Below are 22944 nucleotides of genomic sequence, written 5' to 3' on the forward strand. Positions count from 1 at the left end.
CACATTATAACTATATATTTAATTACATATGCTACTATACAGGGTGAGGCAAAAGTAGGTTTACAGTTGTGAGTATTCAAAACAGTTTATTCTTGTATTATTTATTAATTATTGTATTACTCTATTTTCCATATGAGCAACTGTAAACTTACTTTTGCCCACCCAATATATTTAAATACATATTTACTCTTTTTTATTTAATCCTTACTTGAGGATATGTTTTTATTGGGAGAGAGAGAGAGAGAGAGAGAGAGAGAGAGAGAGAGAGAGAGAGGAAGGAAGAGCACTTGTGGGCACCTGGCTCCACATACACCCCAATCCAAACTGAGAACAATGTAAATTGTTAGACTGAGAAACTAAACACTTGACCAACTCTTCCTCCTCCATGCTTTTTGCAGCTTTTTCCCAGGGCAGATGGGAGGGAAGAAGGTACATGCAGTCCACACAGATCGGGCAGGACAGGTTGTAGCCACAGAAGACAGAGCAGGCCTGGGGTTCCTACTCATATCTGTACGCAGAATCCCAGGGAACAAAGTCCCAGTTGTCATGGACTGAACTGTGTCCTTCCCTGCCCGAATTCGTATGCTGAAGCCCTAGCCTTTGTGTTTGGAGATAGGATTTAGGAGGTAATTAAGGTTAAATGAGATCACAAGGGTGGGACCCTACCCCAGTTGGATTCATGTTTTTATAAGGAGAGGAAGACACACCAGGAGTGCACAGAGAAAAGGCCAATGAGGACACAGCGAGAAGGCGCCACCTGCAGGCCAAGGAGAGCGGCCTCGGGAGAAACCAAACCTGGAGACACCTTGTTCTGAGACGTCCAGCCTCCAGAACCGTGAGAAATAATTTCCTGGCGTTTAAGCTGCGCAGTCTATGGTATCTGTTATGGCAACCCCAGCGAAGAAATACATGAGGGAACCAGAGTTGGACTGGCCAGATTTGTTTTTTCATAGCACAGCGGCCCCTCGCCCACTATGTAATTTACTGATTATTGCCCATCGCCTGCCATCTGAACGCAGCCCCTCCACCACGGGCCTCTGCTGCATCTGCAATGTTTCCTCCATGCTCAGAGGAGTGACTGAGAGGCAGTTGTGAGCTACAGTCAGAATGAGCAATTCACGTTGCTCAATGTGTGTGCATTGATTGGTTGAATATATGAATAAATGAAGGGTAAAAGAGGCTGGTAGGGACTAGTGGGAGCTTCACCAACAGGAAAACTTTGCATTTGCCTTAGACCAGACTTTGCATTTGCCTTAGAGTAAGAGAAATAGAAACATCAATGGTGAGAGAGAATAATTGATTGGCTGCCTCCTACATGCCCCCTACAAAGGATCAAGACGACAACCTGGGCATGTGCCCTGACCAGGAATCGAACTGTGACCTCCTGGTTCATAGGTCGACACTCAACCACTGAGCCACACCAGTCGGCCCACTGGTTTTGACAGTTAAAATATGTAAACTCTGAAAACATGAAGCGTCCATGAAAGGTTTTACCTGAGCCAAAGATTCCATTAAGTTTCTCACAACTTTGTCTTGGTCTTCCTTCAGGATCCGGTAAAGGGTGGCCCGCCTCTCGCTGTCCTTCCGCAGCATAAAGAACCCGGAGTCCTTTTCGTCGGGAGAAGGGGGAGCACTGTGATCTTCAAAATTCTCATCTGGAATGCTGCAATAATCCACACAGCACAAATCACACTCTCCTTTATAAGGTGATACACCACACACTTCCTTCCCCCGAAATAAGTCAGGCCTTTACCCCAAAAAGAGGGTCCGCATTCCTTTCACATCCTTTTCTCCGCAGGATTTGGCTCTTGTTTTGAAAGAGAAGGGGTCCACCTTGAGCTCCGTGTCGGGAGAAACTGAGCCGTACTCACTGCTGCTGCTTGTGTCCTCCACCAGGACGGGGACTGGCAAGGATATGCTCCTAAGGTATTCTGCTTGTAGGAGGGGAAAGAGAATTAATGCTGGGAAAAATGTACGCATGCTGCAATGTCTACTGAACGAGAGCAATCTTAGCTGTGAAGGGTCTCATTCCAACCTAAGAGTCTGGTCATGATATTCGGATTGCTCCCAGGCTCAACAGATGACCCCCGCAGGAGGGGCTGGTGAGGAAGCGGCCTCATGGGCCCTGTCAGGAAGATCTCAGGAGCATGAAACTGGAGGAAGCATCAGACCCAGCACGCCTTGGGTTCCAATCCCTCTGTTTTTATTGTCCACTTGTCAGATTTCAGGAAGGTCATTTTTAGGTCTGTTTACTCTATAGAGTAAAGGACAAGATCCCTAAGTTTTAAACCATGTTCCGCAGAGGTGTAAGGGTCCACCTTAGCACCTTGGCGCTGCCTTGGATGGGGTGAGTAAGTAGGATTCTGTGATTCTAGAACACAGGTTCCAACCCTGTCTTACCTAAAACAAATATGCTCTGTGAGCCTTATACATCAGGGCTCTGCCTGAGGATTCAGGTAAAAAAGGGTTCACTGCTAAACACAAATTTCAAAAACCAATGGACTAGATCAGTGGTCGGCAAACTCATTAGTCAACAGAGCCAAATATCAACAGTACAACGATTGAAATTTCTTTTGAGAGCCAAATTTTTTAAACTTAAACTATATAGGTAGGTGCATTGTTTTTTTTATTTTTTATAAATATATTTTATTGATTTTTTACAGAGAGGAAGGGAGAGAGATAGAGAGTCAGAAACATCGATGAGAGAGAAACATCGATCAGCTGCCTCCTGCACATCTCCTACTGGGGATATGCCCGCAACCCAGGTACATGCCCTTGACCGGAATCGAACCTGGGACCCTTCAGTCCACAGGCCGACGCTCTATCCACTGAGCCAAACCGGTTTTGGCGGTAGGTGCATTGTTATTCACTTAATTAGGGTACTCCTAAGGCTTAGGAAGAGCCACACTCAAGGGGCCAAAGAGCCGCGTGTGGCTCACAAGCCGCAGTTTGCCGACCACGGGACTAGATGATCTCTTTCCCAGTTCTCAGATACTATGATTCTGTGGCCGACTTGCTCCAAGCTAAGAAAGTGTGGACTCCACTCAAATTGAAGATTTCAAAAATATAAACACCCTCATGCATTTAGGGAGGAACAACTGAAGCTTCCCTCATGAAGAGAAAGGTGAGGGGTTCTGACAGAGTGAGCCCCGCCGGGCTTGCAGCTGCACACACCCCTCCTACCAGCAGCCGCCTCTGAAAGCAGGGAGAGGAGGAGGAGTCTATTTGGGGAGCTGATCACATGACCCAACCAGCTTCAGCTCAATGGAAAATATAACAATAGACTCACCATTTGATCCAGGTGAAAGAGCTGCGGGAAGAAAAGCAAAGAACAACATAAACGCACATTGGGGTTGCTGTTAAACTGAGGAGCCAACAAAAAGTGAGGACTTGATGTGGGAAGCAATGCCCTTTCCAAGCTTTCAAGCTGCCCACCCTCACCCCATAGAAACACCAAAACACCAACAACAAATAGATTATTTACTTGTTTTTTTCTCTCAGAAATGAGTTATGGAAATCCTTGCAAAAATGCAATTAACATTTTTACACTGCTGTTTTACTTACAACTGGCAATGCTTCTTTTGGGGGGGGGGGGTTAATTACTCAGAAAGATATTCTCTAAGAAGCAATAAGTATTTTCTACTGTCTAAAATGAAAATAACATATTATCTAGAAAGATTGAAAATTCAACAGTTCAGCTCTATAATAGCCCTGTAACCCATTAGTTGTAATTTGGAGTTTCAGCTCTAAAAGGCTGTATTTCACCCTTTTTCCACTTTAACCTTTGGATCAGCAATGCTAGAATGCTGTAGATATTGACACAGTAAAAATACCTACTAACCGAATGATGAAACACTATTATGCACGAGGTCCTGGCGTTTGTGAGGTTTGATGGTAACACAGCTTCCCGATACTGAAACTGGATGCCTGAGAACACTGCCAGTGTTCACAGCAATTTCCAGTGACATCTACAGACAGATTAGCTTGCTTCTGGAAAAATCGTCCATCTTAAAAGCTTAGTATTTAGGGACTCTGAACTACATCTCCTTCAATGCAACCACATACCTGAAAGCTTAGGCTGTGTCTTTTTCTTTTTGCTTGAAACTTTTAAGAACTCATCAATAAGCAAGTCGTTAGCACAGGCTCTCTTGTCAGGGTCTGGTTCAAAACACTTCAATATGAATGCCTTGGCCTCCGCTGACATGGACTCCGGGATCTCCGGGTGGACTTTAAACATTCCCACCTAAGAAACAGCACAATGGGGCTTCTGAGTGACATCTCATCCCATAAGCTCCTGGCATCATAACTTGGTCTCCTACTGTAACAAAATCCTTTATCATATACTACGAACTCATGGATTTTCTCAAAGGGAGATAGGATACTTTTTATGTAGGCTACAGAAAGTTTCCAGAGTGCTTTTGCAACTTTATCAATGACATAGGCAGAGTGATTAGCATAAGAGACTAAACCGCACTATAAAGTAGCAATTCAGTCCTCAAGGCTTGAGGGCACATTCGCACACCAGCAAGAAGAAAGGATGTTTTTAATTGGACCCTTGTGCTGGTCATGATAGTGATGTGCCAGGCACTGTGCTTGGCTTTTTCCGTTTTCATTCAATGAATCTCATGAATCCTCCCAACAACCCAGTGGATTGAATATTATTATACTTGTTGCACCAATGAGGAAAATGAGGCTCAGAGGGGTCAGGTTATATGGTTATAAAAAGGCAAATCTGGGATTTGAACCTTTAATGCTTAAAATTTGTGTTCTTTCCTCTACTCCATAATTTATGAATATTTCCCCCGTCTCAAACCGCCTACATTAAAAGATATTTAAAAACACTTTAAATAAAATAGAATTTTTATAGCAATTCAACTTTCTTTTCATTGCTGCCATTCTAAAAAATGTTTTTTAATGTTTTCATGTATTTAGTAGAGAAAATTTTCTAAGGAAATCTTTTATGTTATATAGTTTATATAAGTGTATTATTACATAGGTAATATGTAATTGTTTGTTATATTTATATAGCCTTTACTATTCTAAGTGCTTTGCAAATATTATCTCATATACTCCTCAAAAAACCTCTACTAGATAGGTACTAAATTCATTCCCAACTTAGAGATGCGGAAGCTGAGGTACAAGAAGGTTAAGTAATTTTCTCAAAGTCATCAACTAGCTTGACTGTGTTGGAGCCTGGATTCAAACACTGTAAATCAGTGCCAGAGTCTACGCTATCTCGTCTAAAGCACATTGTATTATGATCGCTGCACTGACGGTAACAGCAGCATTTCAGAGTGAAGTCCTAAACATTGGTAAAAACTTCAGAGATTGGCCAAGAAGAGAAAGACATTCATTCATGTCAAAAAAGGTAGTAGCTCTCATCACTCTTCAGGCTTGGTTACACTACTCATTTCTGTGTCAGCAGTATCCCATCACATCATCTTCAAGCTCAAAATACACCAAGCTTTGTACAGAAGCAAAGGTATGTAACACAGGGCCTCTCCTGAGAGGCTCTTCACCAATGGAAAAAGTGCTAGAGACATGGTCAGAGGCAGGGGAAAAAATAAGTTATCAAAAGCCTTCTGCCTTAGAGAACAGAAGAATGTGAGCTTTCCATCTCAGGAAACAAGTTCTCAGTTTATTTTATTTTTAATTTTTGTTTTTTAAAATATATTTTTATTGATTTTAGAGAAGAAGGAAGAGGGAGAGAGAGAGAAACATCGATGATGAGAGAGAATCATTGATCAGCTGCCTGCTGCATACCCCCTATTGGGGATCGAGCCCAAAACCCAGCATGTACCCTGACAGGGAATTGAACCCTGACCTCCTGGTTCATAGGTCGACACTCAACCACTGAGCCATGCCGGCCAGGCCAAGTTCTCAGTTTAAACTTCACTCTGGCGTGGTGGTGTAGCAGGTGAGAACTTCAGGGACTCAGCCATAGGTCACTGCTTTGCCCAGTCTCGAGATTTGGAAGCTGTAGCCTAGGGCTCTCTCAGCTCTATTTTGATATCAGATGCTCCCTATTTGAGCTGCTTCCCACTCCCAAAGGAGTTACTAATGGGCAAATTAAGAGGCTAGAAGAGTAATATCCTATATAATAAAAGCATAATATGCAAATCAACCAAATGGCCAAAGAGCAAAATGACCATCCAGGACCACGTTATGACACCCATTGGCGCCAGGCCAGCCAAGGTGGGTGTGATGCAATTAGTCAGGGGCCCGGCCATTGCCCCAAGATCGCCCCACAGAGGGAGGCCCAGGCCACTGGACAGCAGACTGTGGTGGGTGGGTAGAGCCTCCCTCTGTGAGAGAAGCCCAGGTCCTGGCAGCTGGAGGGAAGCCCAGGTCCCAGGTGCCAGAGGGAAGCCGGTGCTGGCAGCCAGGGGAAGGAAGTCCTACTCTTGCATGAATTTCATGCATCAGGCCTCTAGTCTATAATAATAAAAGCATAATATGCTAATTAGACTGGACAGCCGAATGACCTTCCAGACGAAGCTGTGGCAGCAGGGCTGAGGCAAAGGCAGTTATGGGTGGTCAGGCAGGCAGGCAGGCAGGCAGAGTGATTAGGGGTTATCAGGCAGGCAGGCAGAGTGGTTAGAGGCGATCAGGCAGGCAGGTGAGTGGTTAGGAGCCATCAGTCCTGTATTGCGAGAGGGATGTCTGACTGACTGTTTAGGCCTGATCCCGTGGGCCTAAACCAGCAGTTGTACATCCCCTGAGGGGTCCTGGATTACGAGAGAGTGCAGGCTTGGCTGAGGGACCCCCCCCCCCCGCCACTCCCATGCACAAATTTCATGCACCGGGCCTCTAGTATGAGAATAAGATGTGTACTTAAAATAGCAAAACCATGCCTTTTTAAAATGGAGATGTTAAACTCTTATAATAAAGTAAAGGAAAACATTTATTTGGTTTAATATTTACATAGATAAAAAATGTTCTTATATCTTCCTCCATGGAAGCTTTTTAACCTGTGTTTCCCAAAGAGCTTACACCATCTTCCATGGAGTGGTGTGTTCTTTACACTGCACTGTGAAAATGTGGTCAATGGAAGGTACACTGCGTGTCACTTTGTAGCTGAGAAAACTAAGGTGGGGAGAGCCTCTTATGAGGCACCGACTGAGGGGAGTGAATCATCTTGAACTATAGTATGCTCTCAGACGGTGCTCACTTACGCTCCTTGCCTTCTGGCTAAAAGCAGATGGCATGCACACATGGAACAGCCAGCAGTTTTACCCATTGGTTTTGAAGATATTTAAGGTATACAAAATGTGACCTTGAACATTGCTGCTTGTGGTTCTCCCAGTTCATGAAAGGGCGGTTTCCCTGTGGCCATTTCGATGATGGTGCAACCCAAAGACCAAATGTCTGCTGCTTTCCCATAGCCTCTGGGTCCTTTGTCTATTATTTCTGGTGCCATGTACTGAAGGGTGCCTGGGAAGAGTACAAACACAATCCTACTTCAAAAGAGAACATCTAATGACAGTTTCAATTCTTCTACATAAATAAGACACTTTAAAAGTATGATTCAGGTCTTAATACTGCATCCTTTTTGAATTCCAGTTTTTCTCTGCTATGAATATAAGAGAAAATAGCAGTTTTTATAATGGATTTTATTAGCGAGGTGAAAATAGTTTACCAGTATTACCTGGATATGAACAGATACGTTCTCATTTCTTAAATAGTATAATTAAGGCATTATTTCATCAGGACCTCTTAGAAACTTCTAACAACTGGTCATTTGAGAACAACAGAGAATACACCAACACACATTTTCTAAAATCAGTTTTTGAAGCACATGAAAACTCTCATTATGAATACTTCCAATCTTTTCCAAGAAAAGTCTAGGTCATTCATCAATTTCCTTAGATTTATATTTCTCAATTTCTGATTTGAATGCTTAGTTCTTCTGTTTTTATTCTTATTTCTAAATCATTCAAGCATGCAGATTCTAAAAGGTATTGTCAAAAATAATGTAAATCTATAAATCAAATATTTACGACTTCTGCTATGTGCCTGTGGTCCATGGAATAATGGGTTTAACAGGTCAAAGACAGGCCATGAGCCATCAGTACAGACAAATCACCAGGTACAGAGCGAAGAATAAAATGAAAAAAAAAAAAGAGAGGGTATTTTATATAAAGAATCAGAGAGTTTAAGAATGCAATATGATGGAAAGAGAATTAAGTGGAGGAGCCAAGATCCCGTGGTTCTAGTTGTGGTCTGGTATGTCTCTGATAAACACTCAACTGCAGCTGTATCACTGGCTCAAGTGAGAGGCTGGATTTGTGTTTCTAACGCCTGCTGCAGTGATTCCCCGAAGTCGAGCAATGAGGACAGAGTGGGAAGAGAAACAGATCATTGCCACATCCCCTGCTTCTGATATATTCATACAAATGGTATAATCAGCAAATAGGAACTCCTCCACGATGCCATCTTGAATTATTTCAAATCTTGAGGCATTTGCCAAAAGTGCTGCTTCAGTCTTTTCTGATTCATAACCAATGATAGACATTTTGATAAATACAGACACCACCTTTTACAAATGCCTTGTGCATGATTTGTAGGTGAAAACTGCTATGCAACATTCCTCTAAGTTGTTCCTATGAAAGCTACTGTCATGAGCTAGAAGCTGGCTGTTGTCATAAAAATAAATAAAGTCTATTAATTTTGTCAATTAATTTAGTATTGTTATCTTGGCAGGTTTATCCTCCAGATCTCAGCATTACATAGCAGTAGCTCAAGTTCATGTCCACATACACCTGCACATGTCTGCTCTCAGCTTAAATCAGCAAAATTCCTGGACGGAAGCATTTCACCTGGCCAAGGATCAGGCAACCACACTCCTCAAGTCACCTATGCTTAGGAGAAAAGTACTGTGATTTATCTTCGCTTATAGCTTTCCCCAAAGTGATCGTGTTTTATGATGTAAATTAAATCAACTGGTCTTTAAAAAATATGTGTTGAAGCCTCCTGCTCCTTTCTGTTGTCTCTGGGTCTAAAATAGAATTTCTGAGAGAATTTGAGTTGTTTTAATATTGTAGTAGGCATCACAACTGAGCAACAGTATATGAATTGAAAAGAACTGGACAATTCAAGGAATATCTTAATAATAAATTATGCAATGTTTTTATTCATCAGATATTTCAAAGAGCGCTACCTGCCAATTGTGTTTAATTATCCCTCATTGAGCAAGTGGCAATAAAAACAGGTTTGGCCATGTGTTCATATCAGTTCCCTTCACTCCACAAGCACATGACACCTAATATTTTATATAAAGAGATTTACAGAGCTGGGTAACGAAGCTGCAAGCCAGTCTGGGAAGCTACTACAGCTTAGTAGCTACAAGCTTCAATTTTGACATCACACTGTGCCCATTCAACCATACGTCCAGCAGTTCCAGATTAAGGGCCTACCGTGGGCCGGGCACTGTTCCAGGCATTTAGAATATAGCTGCAGAGTAAACAGACAGAGATCTCTGTGCTTGTGGAGCTGACATTTTTGCCGTGGGAGACAGACAATAAACTACAGCATAATAAACAAGTAAGTTGTATAGTACGTTAGAAAGTTATGATTTATGACAACCCCCCCCCCAAAAAAAAACAAGAGTAAGGAAAGGGTAGCAGATGTGCCCAGGGAGGGCTGCCAAGCAAATAGGGAGGGCCTCACCGAGATGATATCTGAGGTAAGACCTGAAGGAGGAGAGGGACTCCGCCATGCAGATGGCTGGGAGAAGAGTGTTGTAGCAGCAGGAAAAGCTTGTGCAAAGGCCCTACAGTGCGATGAAGGAAAGGCAGGAAGGCCTAAGTTTCTGGGACAGAGTGAGCAAGGGGGGAAGAGGAGGAAATGAGGTCTAAAAGGTGACGAATTCCAAACTGTCCACCATTGTAAGGGCTTTGGCGTTTGTTTGCTATGAAAGAAGTAGCAAGCCACTGCGGTCTCTGAGTGATAGGGCTGAGGTTGAGAATGGACATAGGGGGCAAGAGAGGAGGCAGGGAGAAGAGGTTATTGAGGTAACGCAGGTGAGAAACGCGGGTGGTAGCAGTGGAGGCAGTGAGGAACTGTTCCAATTTTGGACACACTCTGAAGGTAGAGCCAATAGGTTTCCCTGATGGATTGGGTGGGAGTGTGAGAAAAGAGAAGCGCCACGGATAATTCTAAGTTTGGAGTGGCCATTAACTGCAATGGGGAAAAGTGTGGGTGGAACAGGTCTGGGGAGAAGTTAATTCCATTCGGCATGTTACGTCTGGTTTGAAGCATAGCTCTATGACTGGCTAGCTTTGTGACCTTGGGCAAGCTACTTAACCTCTTTGAACCTTCATTTTCTCACCCTAAACTGGGATAATGATACCTAAGGATTAGGGCTGATATATGAATTTCAGTGAAATAACATATATAAAGCACTTAGCACAGTTGGGTATACACTCTATAGATGGTGGTCGCTGCTGCCTTCCCTCTCATCGCATGACCAGGCAGTGAAATGGACCGAGGTCTTTCAGCGCAGCTCATCAGAGGCTGACTAAGCGCTGGGGACGTGGTTAGTTCCAAGGCCTACGGCCGAGAATCCAGGTCCGCACACCCAGGCCCCCCTGACCAGCGCTGCAGACAGACTCAGCACGTTAATCATACGTGTCTCCACGTGAGGCCACTGAGAGAAGTACAAGCACAGGGCCCTGGATGACCACTTTACTAGAACTCCTTCGAGAACTAACAAAAAATGTTTTCAAGATTATCAGGAGATATTCAAGTAACATCTCGCCCAAATAAAGTGTCTGAAAGTAGGGATTTTCCTCTCAGAAGTTACTGAGTCTTAGAAGCATTTAAAATGTCTCTTGCCAAACTGATACAGAATGAGAAAAGAAACATAAAGACATCTGAAATTACTAATAAATTAGAACCTATTTTGAAAAAAAAAGAAAAGAAAATGCATTCTAAATGTGTTTAACTCTTTACCCTGAAATTCCCATTGCTGTGAGAGTAGGAACTAGGCCAGAGGTGTCGCTGATTGGGTGTTCTGAGGAGAAAGCATATGGAATTTCTCTCTTTTCCCCCTTCCAGGCTTCCAGAATAGATACTTCAGCAAGGTGGAGAGAAATACTGACTGACGCAAGAAAACCAAAGCAGAGAGCAAAGGGTAGATAAAAAAAAAAAAAAATCTGACCTTATCATTTATAAACTGTTGTGATTTCGATGTCCCTTTTCTCTCAATTTCCTCATCTGCAAAATGGAGTTACTACCACCTACCTCACAGAACTAAGAAATGGGGACATCTGGCCATTTTGCTTACTTCATTATCTTTTTTCCCTCCCACATCTTTCTCTAATAATCATACTTCCTGAGAAATAGCAGAATGAAGTGCTAAGAGCTTGGAATGGAGAGCAGGGCTGAAGTTTCGGATGCCCTCCCGGTGACTGCTGGGCAGTCATGAATCTCTCTGAGCCTCGGTTTCCTCTTGTTGCCTTTTTAGAACCCTGTGTCTCCTCCCTCCCAGGACTTTGCTCTAGAGGCAGCTCAGTGGTTGCATTGCCTAACCTCTGAGGAAAGCTCTCTCCACACCCCACTTCTGAGTTGGTGAGTCACTTCCTCTTTCAGGATTGAAAGGGACTGAAATCCTGCAGTTATTTATGTTGTGAGCAGGGGAATGCATCACAGAGAGTAAACAGATTAGAAAAGAGGGAATTCATAGCCCACATGGGAAGTGATTAAGGTATGAGTAAGAATCACAGAGAGGTTAGGCTGAAAAATGTTTTAAAAAAATCTTGTCAGGATTATATTGATTGTAGGCCAAACAGGAGAGAAGTAATGACATGAAAAGAAAAACAAACAAATGAAGAGTTAAAAAAAAATCTTCAGTAGCATTAAGCAAGGAGATTGAATAGATCATATAAATATAAGATGAGAAAAGGGTCAGGTCAACTTCTGTATATCATTTTTCAGTAATCATCAAAAGATATCAACATTAATCTTTGTGAGAACAACTAAATTTATATCTTACATTATGTTCAAACGCAGCAATTATTTCTTTAATTACATAAGATCTGTATCATCATTGCAAAAACATACCAGTAAAAGTTTCAGTGCTTGGGTTTATGCCAGCAAGCCTCTTTGATGTGCCGAAGTCAGAGATCTTGAGAACACCACTATAGGTATTAATCAACACATTGTCACCCTAGAAAAGAGAGGACTTTAATAAAAAACATTACATTTCTTCCAATCCTGTGTATTGTTGGCTCGCAAATCCAATAAGAAAAGGTGTCCTTAGAGCAAACAAGGACACTAATTCTATATTCTTCGTTAATAGTTCATCTCAACAAGGAATTCTTGACACCATTTTTGTTTATATGTTATCAGTTGTCCACAATTGCCACTTGGGTCACAAGGTCAAACATGGTTAGAGCTTGCTACAGCTTACAGATGGCAGGGGTTGCCTATGCATGGTACATATATAACAAGTTCAATTGTCTACATACTAGTAGCCTGGTGCACAAAATTTGTGCACTCGGGGGGGGGGGGTCCCTCAGTTATTAAACATTTATCCGCACAACACTGACTGACCACATTGGTGGCGGTGGTGGTAGTCTTGTCAGAATGTGTTATATTACGCAGATGAAAATCTATTTAAACAGATTTGATGTAGATATTTTCAAAGATGGAAGAATTGTCCCTGTCAACTATTTTAGTTGATTCATATCTTCAGTAATTGTCAGCACTGCAAAGTTTTCAGTCCCCATATGGATTGCTGGATATAATAGGTCATGCACTGTCCCTGTCCTTTGTAGCCTTTGTTACCTTAAGGAGAACTCTAGTTTTCCATTTATATGTTTAAGTACCAACCTTACTGGCTTAAAAATGTAAGCTTTTAACACTGCTCTCTCTGTTCTGTATCCTTCCGAAGAAAAGTGGAGTTGGGTTGCAGCACAGGAGAGAAATTCAGAAGGGGAATATTGAAGTAATGACTGTAGTTGGAGCGTCTGCCCCCTGGTGCTCAGTGCATGTCATAGCGACTGGTTGGATGGGATGAGGGACACTTAGCATATTAGCCTTTTATATCCTATCTAATAATAGACAAACATGGTAATTAGCCATACCTCCAACACGCTTCCCATTGGCTAATCAGCGAGATATGCAAATTAATCGCCAGCCAAGATGGCGGCTAATTTGCATAAGTCGGCACCAAGCGATGGAGCAAAGTCCATTGGCCCTGGGTAGGAGCAACCCTCTGCTGCTGCCGCCGCCAGGCTCCGCCCCTGGGAGCTGAGCCAGGCGGCGGGAGCGTAGAGCAAAGCCCTCCATGCCGCCACAGAGCGACTGCAGGCCTGGGGCAGGAGCAGCGAGCGAAGGCTGGCATGGGGAGCACAGAGAGTGAAGCCAGCGTGCCGGCTCTGCCCCCGGCCACAGGTGCTGGCACCCTGGACCACAGGGTTGGCAGCTTCTCCGGGTGGCTGCAGCCTGGGACCTTGGGCGGGTAGCTTGTCCATCTCCTGGGCTGCAGCAAGCCACAGGCGCTGGTGCCTAGACCAAAGGTGGGCGGCTTCTTCTTCTGGGGGCTTCTTCTTCTTCTGTGCTTTCAGGGTGGGCAGTCAGTTATGTGTCATGCAAACATAGGCGTCACCCATCTCAGAAGCTGGGTGTGGGTCAGGGAAGCAGCCGCCTCAGCCCAACTTGTGCCTTCTTGCAGTTGGGGGCCCCTTCCCCTGGTTGCTGGCACCAGTTTTCCTCCGGCGGCAGAAACCCAGGCCTTTGCTCTTCGCCAGTAGGGACCCTTGCGGCGGGCTTCGGGGGTGGAGCCGGCACGCTGGCTTCGCTCTCCGCGCTCCCCATGCCAGCCTTTGCTCGCTGCTCCTGCCCCAGGCCAGCAGTCGCTCCGCGGCGGCATGGAGGGCTTTGCTCTCTGCTCCCGCCGCCTGGCTCGGCTCCCAGGGGCAGAGCCTGGCGGCGGCGGCAGCAGAGGGTTACTACTACCCGGGGCCAATGGTGCTGACATATGCAAATTAGCCGCCATCTTGGCTGGCGATTAATTTGCATGTCTCGCTGATTAGCCAATGGGAAGCGTGTTGGAGGTATGGTTAATTACCATGTTTGTCTATTATTGGATAGGATATAAAAGGCTAATATGCTAAGTGTCCCTCATCCCATCCAACCAGTCACTATGACATGCACTGAACACCAGGGGGCAGACGCTCAACGCAGGAGTTGCCATGACACACACTGGCCATTTACAGAGAAATGACAGTGCGGACCTGGTGCCGACAAAGCAACACTTGGCTTCCTCCGAGTGGGACACAGGCCCCCGCCACCACCCTGGAGTGACAGCCTACCAAATCGCAGCCAATGCTGCCAAGGCGCAAAATGCAACCCATAGCCCAGCCCAGCCCCGAAATGGTGGCTGTGGGCACCGGGTAATGACGTCATGTAGCAATGCCTGGCTTCCTCTCCCTAGCAACTAGCCTTCTTGCAGCTTCTTCATCCCAGAAACATGACTTGCTTTATAGCCAGATGGAAACATTTCACACTGTAACCAAATGTCTGTGAAGTGTTTTCATGTGCCTCATCTCATTTGATCCTCACAGAAGTCCTGCAGTTAGGTAGATAGGAGACTCGGTGGAATCCTATTTTCTTTTCATTAGCTGGAAAACAGATTTAGAAAGCTTAGAAACTTGACCCAACTGAAAAGAAGTAAGAAATGGTGGACCTTGAAAATGACTTCAGGTTTTCTCACTGCTCAAAATTGTTAAATATTTTACCCTTTGTTCTCCCTGCGTGATCTACAATAATAATCTGCTTTGTGTTGATATTTACTGTTGTGTTGCTGACAATTACCTGAAAGAGAAGTTGGGGTGCGTCACTGGGCTGGAAAAAGTTTAGCTAAATCAGAAAGCAGAGGAAAACCAAGATGGCAGCATAGGTAAACACAGGAGTTTGCTGCCTCGAACAACCACTTCAAAAATACAACTAAAAGACGGAATGGACATCATCCAGAACCACAGGAAGGCTGGCTGAGTGGAAGTTCTACAATTAGGAGGAAAGAGAAAGCATACCGAGACTCAGAGGAGGCGCAGTGCTGAAGTAAAATACTAAGGTGAGGAGTGCATGCGGAGCGGGCTGGCGGCTGAGGGTGCGGTTGTCGTTTTCAATCGGGAGGGAGTCTCAGGCTCTGAGGTCCAGTTCCGGGTGAGTCTCTAGGGACCCAGACTCAAACAGGAGAAGCGGGACTGTCTGGCATCACTCAGAACCCTAGGGCAGCTTTCTCTCCATGGGGCTTGCAGGGATTACTGGGACACTGAGAAGCAGAGCCTCTGAGGGCAAGACTGAGAGCAGCCATAATTGCTAACCCCGCCCTGTTGATCCCGTGGGACCCGCCCAGCCCAAGCCCTGCAGGGAGACTTTTGCTGGATAGCCTCAGGCAAAGGCTAGATTAGCACCTCACTAGAGATCCAGGAGCCAGGAAGCCCAGAGGTCAGAGTGGGACCATCCAGTTTGCAGCTCCGTGGAACCATAAAAGACACACTCAGGGGGCAGACTCAGTGAGCACCAAAGCCCCATTGAAGCAAGTCTAGCCCCAGAGGGGTGTCTCCAGCACAGAAGCTCTCCCACTGCAGACACAGCTGATTCTCACAGCCAATTGGCCTGGAGGTCAATTCCTCACAGTGATAACTACAACAATCAAGGCTTAACTACAACAAGACTGTGCACAAAGCCCACAAGGGGGTGCACCAAGAGTGTCTACCTCAGGTAATTGGGACACTTAGCACAGAAAGGCACTCTATCGACACAGTGAAGCATAAAAAATGCCGAGACAAAGAAACAGGACACAAACAACAGAATTGGAGGAAAGCAAACTGTTGGATAAAGAGTTCAAAACCACACTTTTAAGGTCTTTAAAGAACTGTCTAGAACAGCCGTGGGCAAACTACGGCCCGCGGGCCGGATCCGGCCCATTTGAAATGAATAAAACTAAAAAAAAAAAAAGACCGTACCCTTTTATGTAATGATGTTTACTTTGAATTTATATTAGTTCACACAAACACTCCATCCATGGTTTTGTTCCAGCCCTCCGGTCCAGTTTAAGAACCCATTGTGGCCCTCAAGTCAAAAAGTTTGCCCACCCCTGGTCTAGAAGCCGCCGATAAACTTAATAAGGCCCTCGAAAAGACTGGTGAGACCACCGATAAATGTAGTGAGATCTTCAAGAAGACTGGTGAGACCGCCAATAAATGTAGTGAGATCCTCAAGAAATCTAATGAGACCCTCAATGTTGTGATGAAGAACCAACTAGAAATTAAGCATACACTGACTGAAATAAAGAATATTATACAGACTCCCAACAGCAGACCACAGGGTCACAAGAATCAAGTCAAAGATTTGAAATACGAAGAAGCAAAAAACACCCAACCAGAAAAGCAAAATGAAAAAAGAATCCAAAAATACGAAGATAGTGTAAGGAGCCTCTGGGATAGCTTCAAGCGTACCAACATCCAAATATAGGGATGCCTGGAGATGAGAGAGAGCAAGATATTGAAAACCTATTTGAAGAAATAATGACAGAAAACTTCTCCTACCTGGTGAAAGAAATAGACTTACAAGTCCAGGAAGCACAGAGAACCCCAAACAAAAGGAATCCAAAGAGGATCACACCAAGACACATCATAATTAAAATGCCAAGAGCAAAAGACAAAGAGAGAATCCTAAAAGCAGCAAGAGAAAGAAAATCAGTTACCTACAAGGGAGTACCCATACAACTGTCAGCTGATTTCTCAACAGAAACTTTGCAGGCCAGAAGGGAGTGGCAAGAAATATTCAAAGTGATGAATACCAAGAACCTACAACCAAGACTACTTTATCCAGCAAAGCTATCATTCAGAAGTGAAGGCCAGATAAAGAGCTTCACAGATAAGAAAAAGCTAAAGGAGTTCATCACCACCAAACCAGTATTGTATGAAATGCTAAAAGGTATCCTTTAAGAAGAGGAAGAAGAAGAAAAAGGTAAAGATACAAACTATGAACAACAAATACACATCTATCAACAAGTGAATCTAAAAATCAAGTGAATAAATAATCTGATGAACAGTATGAACTGGTGATTGTAATAGAATCAGGGATATAGAAAGGGAATGGACTGACTATTCTTGGGGGGGGGGAAGGGATGTGGGGGTAAAGGAAGAGATTGGACAATAATTGTGCACCTATGGATGAGGACAGTGGGTGGGGAGTGAGGGCGGAGGGTGGGGTGGGAACTGGGTGGAGGGGAGTTATGGTGGGAAAAAAGAGTAACTAATGTAATAATCTGAACAATAAAGATTTAATTTAAAAAATAAATAAATCAGAAAGCAGTTCTAATTAAGCAAGTTTATTCTATATCCATAAAAGGCTAAGTTGACTTGTGCATGCACAATAGCTATAAAGCTCTCGCTGGCGCCAAACGCCTGTCTTTCAGTCTGTCATTGTCAATCATGAATTTGGTTGAAACTTCTATTATAGAGAAAGGGTGAATAGCTATATTAAAATATTTCTTCTAATTAATTTGCTTTCAATATTCACGAATCTGTGCACCGGGTTATTAGTGATAGTCATAATTCCCCAGTCACTTTACTTCCTTTTCTATGTTATTTTACTAATTTCCTAGAATAATAAGATATATCACAAATAAATAGGCATTTGGGTTGTTTTACTTATTTTTCTAGAATAATAAGATACTAGTATATCACAAATAAATAGATATTTGGGTTGATTTTAGGGTAGTAATATTAATTTACTTTCCATAGTCCAGCCTTTGTCAGAAATTTAGTTCTGAATATTCTCTTTTTAAAGAGAATCTACTAAGTTATCTAATATTCGTTTAATCCATGAATATGTGATGGTTGTGAGAAGAGATTTCTTTTTTCTTTTAATATATTTTATTGATTTTTACAGAGAGGAAGGGAGAGGGATAGAGCGTTAGAAACATGGATGCGAGAGAAACATCAATCAGCTGCCTCCTGCACAACCCCTATTGGGGATCAAGCCCACAACCAAGGTGCATGCCCTTGACCAGAGTCAAACCGAGAACACTTCTCTAATCCGAGGGCCAATGGTCTATCCACTGAGCCAAAACAGTTAGGGCTCTTTTTTCCTTCTAATCATTTATTCATTGATTCAATAAATATTTACTGAGTTGATACTATGGGCAAGGATATAAAGATTAACCAGCCTCTGAATTCCCAGAAGCAGGGATCATCCTCCCGTTCAGTTTTGTTCTGCTGTGCCAAAACTCATACAGAACAGTGCAAGGCACGCAGTGGAAGCTCAATCTTTGTTGGCTGAACATGGATAAGGAGTTTATTCCTTTCATAGATAAGATATGAATATCAATGACTGATTCAGGACAGAGCAATATCTTCTATTTCTATTCCTAAGATTTATTTATTCACCATTCTAAGTTAATACCCATAACATAACATGGCTTTTGAAAATAAAACAATTACCCAACAAGGAACATATGAAAATGAATCCTAGTTCATCTTACCTTTATGTCCCGGTGAACTATCTGATTGTCATGGAGGTATTTTAATCCTTCGAGTATTTGCTTTGTATAAAATCCAATTGTCTGCTCATTGTCTTTCAATGGGCCCCATTTTGAACGAAGGAGAGCCGAAAGACTTCCTGTAAAGTAGGGAAAAACAGCGGATAAAATCTTAATCCAAATGAGTTCTTAAAGTACATTAATAAAGTAATACTAATTTAATCTAACATTTATTGGTTATTTACAGTGGCCCAGGAACTGTACTGGATACAAGGGCTCAAATATGAATAGGCAAGTGTCCCCGCTCTGAAGATGCTCATTATAAAATAGTAAGTAGTAAAAAGCCACTCATTCGCTAACCTTAATCCAAGTCACAATGATTGACATTAAAATGATTTCAGATACTTACTGTTTTCTAATAAAATGAAAGGTAATGCAATGTGGCTAACTTTTCTTTTAACTTAGACCAATTAAGACCTATAAACCTACAAATCCCATTCAGTGTTACTTCTCTTCAAGGCCCTAGAAATTTGTAGTTTTTAAAGGAAAAAAACATCGCTTACCTCCTGGAACTTGCTCCATGAAGATTTTAATGAAACCATTCTCACTGAAAGAACCCAGATACTGGACAATATTCTTGTGCTTCAGATGCTTATGCAATGCTATTTCTTCATGGAGGGGCTGGGAGTATCTAAAAGACATGCAAATGTTGATGAGCTAATTGTGTTAGCCAGATTTTAGCATATAAGTTTACAAAATGTAAAATGAAACTGTCAGCTATTATACCCATATATAAAATCAAATATGACCATCTGAGGCTTTTATTTCTAATAACATAAATTCTGTGAAGTTGAAGGCCTGAGGGGAAATGTGCCAGGCACTTTTCTAAGATACAGTGGGGCCTTGATTTACGAGTGTCCCAACTAACGAGTTTTTTGAGATACCAGCTGTCTCTCAGCCGATTTTTTGCATTGAGTTGACAGAGTAATTTGAGTTAATGAGCTCGGTCTCAGAACGAATTAAACTCGTAAGTCAAGGCCCCACTGCATTAACTTATTTCTCACAACCACCCCATGAGAAGGCTACTAAGATGACCATTTTACAGATGAGGAAATTGATTCAGAAAGAGGATGACTAACCTGCCCAAGATTGCAAAGCTAGTGACAGAATTAAGATTTGAACCCAGGACAATAGAAATAATCCACATAGCTTGCTGTCTCATAATTTATTATGGCCTCACTGGCTGTAAGTTCATTGGTCTCATAGCATAACGTAACTTTACTATTCCATTTATATGCCAAGTTTCCGTGAACCCCTTGCTTTGAAATCCTCACATTACTGTGTTCACCAATTCTATTCTATCAGGCTTTAAAAAAATTAAATCCCAACCAAGACTATACACTATACAGCTTTAAACCAGACTTCGACATCATATACTTGGTATATGTTGTTTTATCAAATTATAAAATGAAAGTATTTCATATTTCTGGAACAGACAGAACAACACTTTTGATGATTACTTGAGGAACTATAAAACTTGCAGACTCTTAATCTTGAATCCACTGTAGCTCTAATATAATTATTATACAACTAACAATGGCAAGATGTCAGCAATGATAAAGAGAGTATCAAAACTATTCACGAATTTTTTTCCCTGCTCTACAATGAAGGCTACAGGTGTGAAAGGCACTAACTACTAAGGCATATTAAGTACAAATGTGATGTCTCATAACCTGCTTCAGTCCTACATGTAAGCAAAGCTCAGATATTAGTGTGGTAAATCTATATAGGCAGGATGGATTTTTTTGAATGTCAGTAAGAAATATTAGAATTTGTTAGTGCTGAATAATACCATTTTCATGAATAGTAAACTAAAGCAACATTAGATTACAAAAATCCAAATTTGTTTAATTTAAACAAACTTTTATAAACTGTGAATATTCAGAAAACTGCCAACAACAAAAAACTGACTTTTACTCCTTTTATCTTCCTTTGAATAGCTCTAGGAACTATGAAGACAGCTATTAACCTGAGCCCTTTAACAGGATATCAGTGAAGACCATCACCATTTTGATAATTGCTTGAATGAGCTAACACGAAAAATACCAGTAAAAAACGTTACCAATAAGATACTTAGGTAATGACTCTAAACTATGAAGATATTTGCAAGTTATTTTTTCCATGGGGTGTAAATCACTTTAATAACACTAGTTGATAAGATTGTTCTTGATATGCATGAGATAAATTAGTGGAAAATATTGGCCTTATTGTACAGGTTTATCATGATGACTAAATGACCTTGATCAAGTGACTAACTCAGTTTATGATGAACCTAAGGTTTCCCACCTCCTGACCCTCTATTGAAAATCAATTATGATTGTTTAAATGTAAGATCCTGGAGAAACAAACATATGCCAACCCCTTACCTCCTCATTAGGTAACCAAAGGATAGCTCAAAAATTACAATAATAATCAGGATTCATCCTAGTTAAGAATAAGAACGCTTCTCTAATATGGAAATGGCTACTAACACCCAGTAATTCTCACTAAGTGTAAGTGAAAGTGCCAAGCGCTGCATGAGCACAAAATTAAAATTTGTTCAGGTCAATAAACTATGCTTATCTATGGAGATTATAAAGAAATCCTATTTCTTTTCAATTAGCTGTAACAATGGAAAGAAGAAATGATATAGATCAGAGATGCTTGCATATATTCTGCTTTGAAAAGTTATTAATCTATATTGTCTCCAGAGCACCTACTCTGAGTCAAATCCCCACTACAACCATCTAAACCAGTGGTTCCCACATTGGATGGACATTTGCATCCCTTGGAAGGCCTTTAAAAAATACCACAGGCCCAACCCAGAATTTTTGGGCTAGGGCCGGCATTCAGTATTTTTACAAGTTCCCCAATTAGCTCCAGTATACAGCGGGGGAGAGAATAACTGATATAAATAAATAGCTCAGGGGTGTCTAGACTGTTAGAGGAAGAAGCCAACCTGAGAGGAACAACTAGCTGGGACTCGGACAGTGTGCTTCCTCTGCCTCACTCTTACTGCACCCTGATTCTCTAACAAAGTGTTCACAGAGTGTGAAGGAAACACAGAAGACACTTTTTGTTGCTATGATCCTCCATTACAGATGGCAATGTGTAGCGTATGCTGGATCATGCATTATTCACGCCCATCCTACCACTTCAGTAATTATCCTTTCTAACTGCTATCTTTTACAATGCAACACCAAAACCTCTCCAGGGCACATAGAGGGAAACACCCTTGTGTGCTGCACCTCACAGTAATATGATAGACTTTATTGTAATCTTCTTTTCTTGATAACAAGAAGATGCCCTGCACCAGGTGCTCAAGAGAAGGGCCTATCATGCACGTTTTGAACAACCCACAAATTACGCCAAATGCACTGTTACAAAACAGGACCTTGCTGCTGCTGGTGTGCTTTGTGTGCACAGTGGTGGCTGAATAAACTTAAGTTACAAAGATGATTTTATTTTATTTTATTTTTATTTTTTTAAATGTTACAGGTCTCATTGTCACCACTGTAATAAGATTACTGTGATGGAAGCATAACTTGTGTCTCAATGTAGCCACATTACAAAGATGATTTTAAAAGTGGCTTTCTTCCAAGTACTTACTTATATGCATCTGGGGGAAGGGGGTAAGGGGAGGGGAAGTTGCTAAAGATTAGTGAGTGTGCTGCAGCAATTTGATAGTGACAACCCCTTTATTATTTCAAAATATATGCTATGCACATATTACTTAAGAACTATTAGGAATATTTAACAAAAAATTTAATATGACAAATTGACACATATTATTCTAGGTACTTAATGAGTACGTTCTATCACCGTTTTAAGAATTCATAAATATATCGCAAAGAGGAAACTGCAACAATAGCATAGAGAACATGAAACCATGTGTGGCAGACAGTAGCAGCTGTGTGCCTACCGAGCATCTGTTCTTCCTCTTTCTATTATTTTGTTTGGAGAAACAAATGGCTGGCTAAAAAGCTATTGAGTTCCTAAGCCTCCCCTGTAGTAAGGGGTGGTTGCATTTGGTAAAAGTATGCTGGATATTTCTGGAAAAGTTTATCTTCTTTTTTCTTCTTCCTGCCTGGAATGTGGATCTGGAGACAGAGAGGTCACCTGTGAAAGTCACACCCTGAAGATGGAGAGGCAGAAAGAGATCTGGGAGCTGGGACGCAGGTTTCATGTGTCTTTTTCAGCCTGGAGTAGTGTGAGAAAGCTTCTCTGATGGCTTAAAATTTGAACTGAGAACTAAATGATAAAATGAGGCAATCCTGCTGGGTTTTGGGGAGTGAACCTTGGTGCGCTTGATGGACAGGGAGAGGGCAGTGTGGCTGTAGTGGAGGAGGTGAGGCCACAGAGGGAGGCAGATGTCTATGCGGACGGTTCTGGTTTTACGCTGGTTA

At 42.3% G+C, this 22944-nt stretch overlaps 1 protein-coding gene and 1 non-coding gene across 6 annotated transcripts in view; both read right to left on the reverse strand.

The window, feature by feature from the left end:
* Positions 1–22944, reverse strand: part of MAP3K5 (mitogen-activated protein kinase kinase kinase 5) — a 178427-nt gene that overhangs the window by 25345 nt on the left and 130138 nt on the right. For 4 of the 5 annotated variants that reach the window (XM_036316103.1, XM_036316102.1, XM_036316101.1 and 1 more), the window contains 8 exons: positions 19063–19190; positions 18503–18639; positions 12064–12169; positions 7277–7434; positions 4066–4243; positions 3290–3310; positions 1754–1934; positions 1495–1663 (listed from right to left, as the gene is read on the reverse strand). In XM_036316103.1, coding sequence (XP_036171996.1) covers positions 1495–1663; positions 1754–1934; positions 3290–3310; positions 4066–4243; positions 7277–7434; positions 12064–12169; positions 18503–18639; positions 19063–19190 — 1078 coding nt within the window. The remainder of the gene's footprint in view (positions 1–1494; positions 1664–1753; positions 1935–3289; positions 3311–4065; positions 4244–7276; positions 7435–12063; positions 12170–18502; positions 18640–19062; positions 19191–22944) is intronic. The other variant, XM_036316104.1, reaches the window with a different exon arrangement.
* Positions 22026–22130, reverse strand: LOC118660873. Its single transcript, XR_004969066.1, has one exon. It is a non-coding gene; the product is annotated as a small nucleolar RNA SNORA1 (small nucleolar RNA).

Source organism: Myotis myotis, unplaced genomic scaffold (genome assembly GCF_014108235.1).
Source record: "Myotis myotis isolate mMyoMyo1 unplaced genomic scaffold, mMyoMyo1.p scaffold_m19_p_7, whole genome shotgun sequence".
Classification (NCBI taxonomy): Eukaryota; Metazoa; Chordata; class Mammalia; order Chiroptera; family Vespertilionidae; genus Myotis; species Myotis myotis.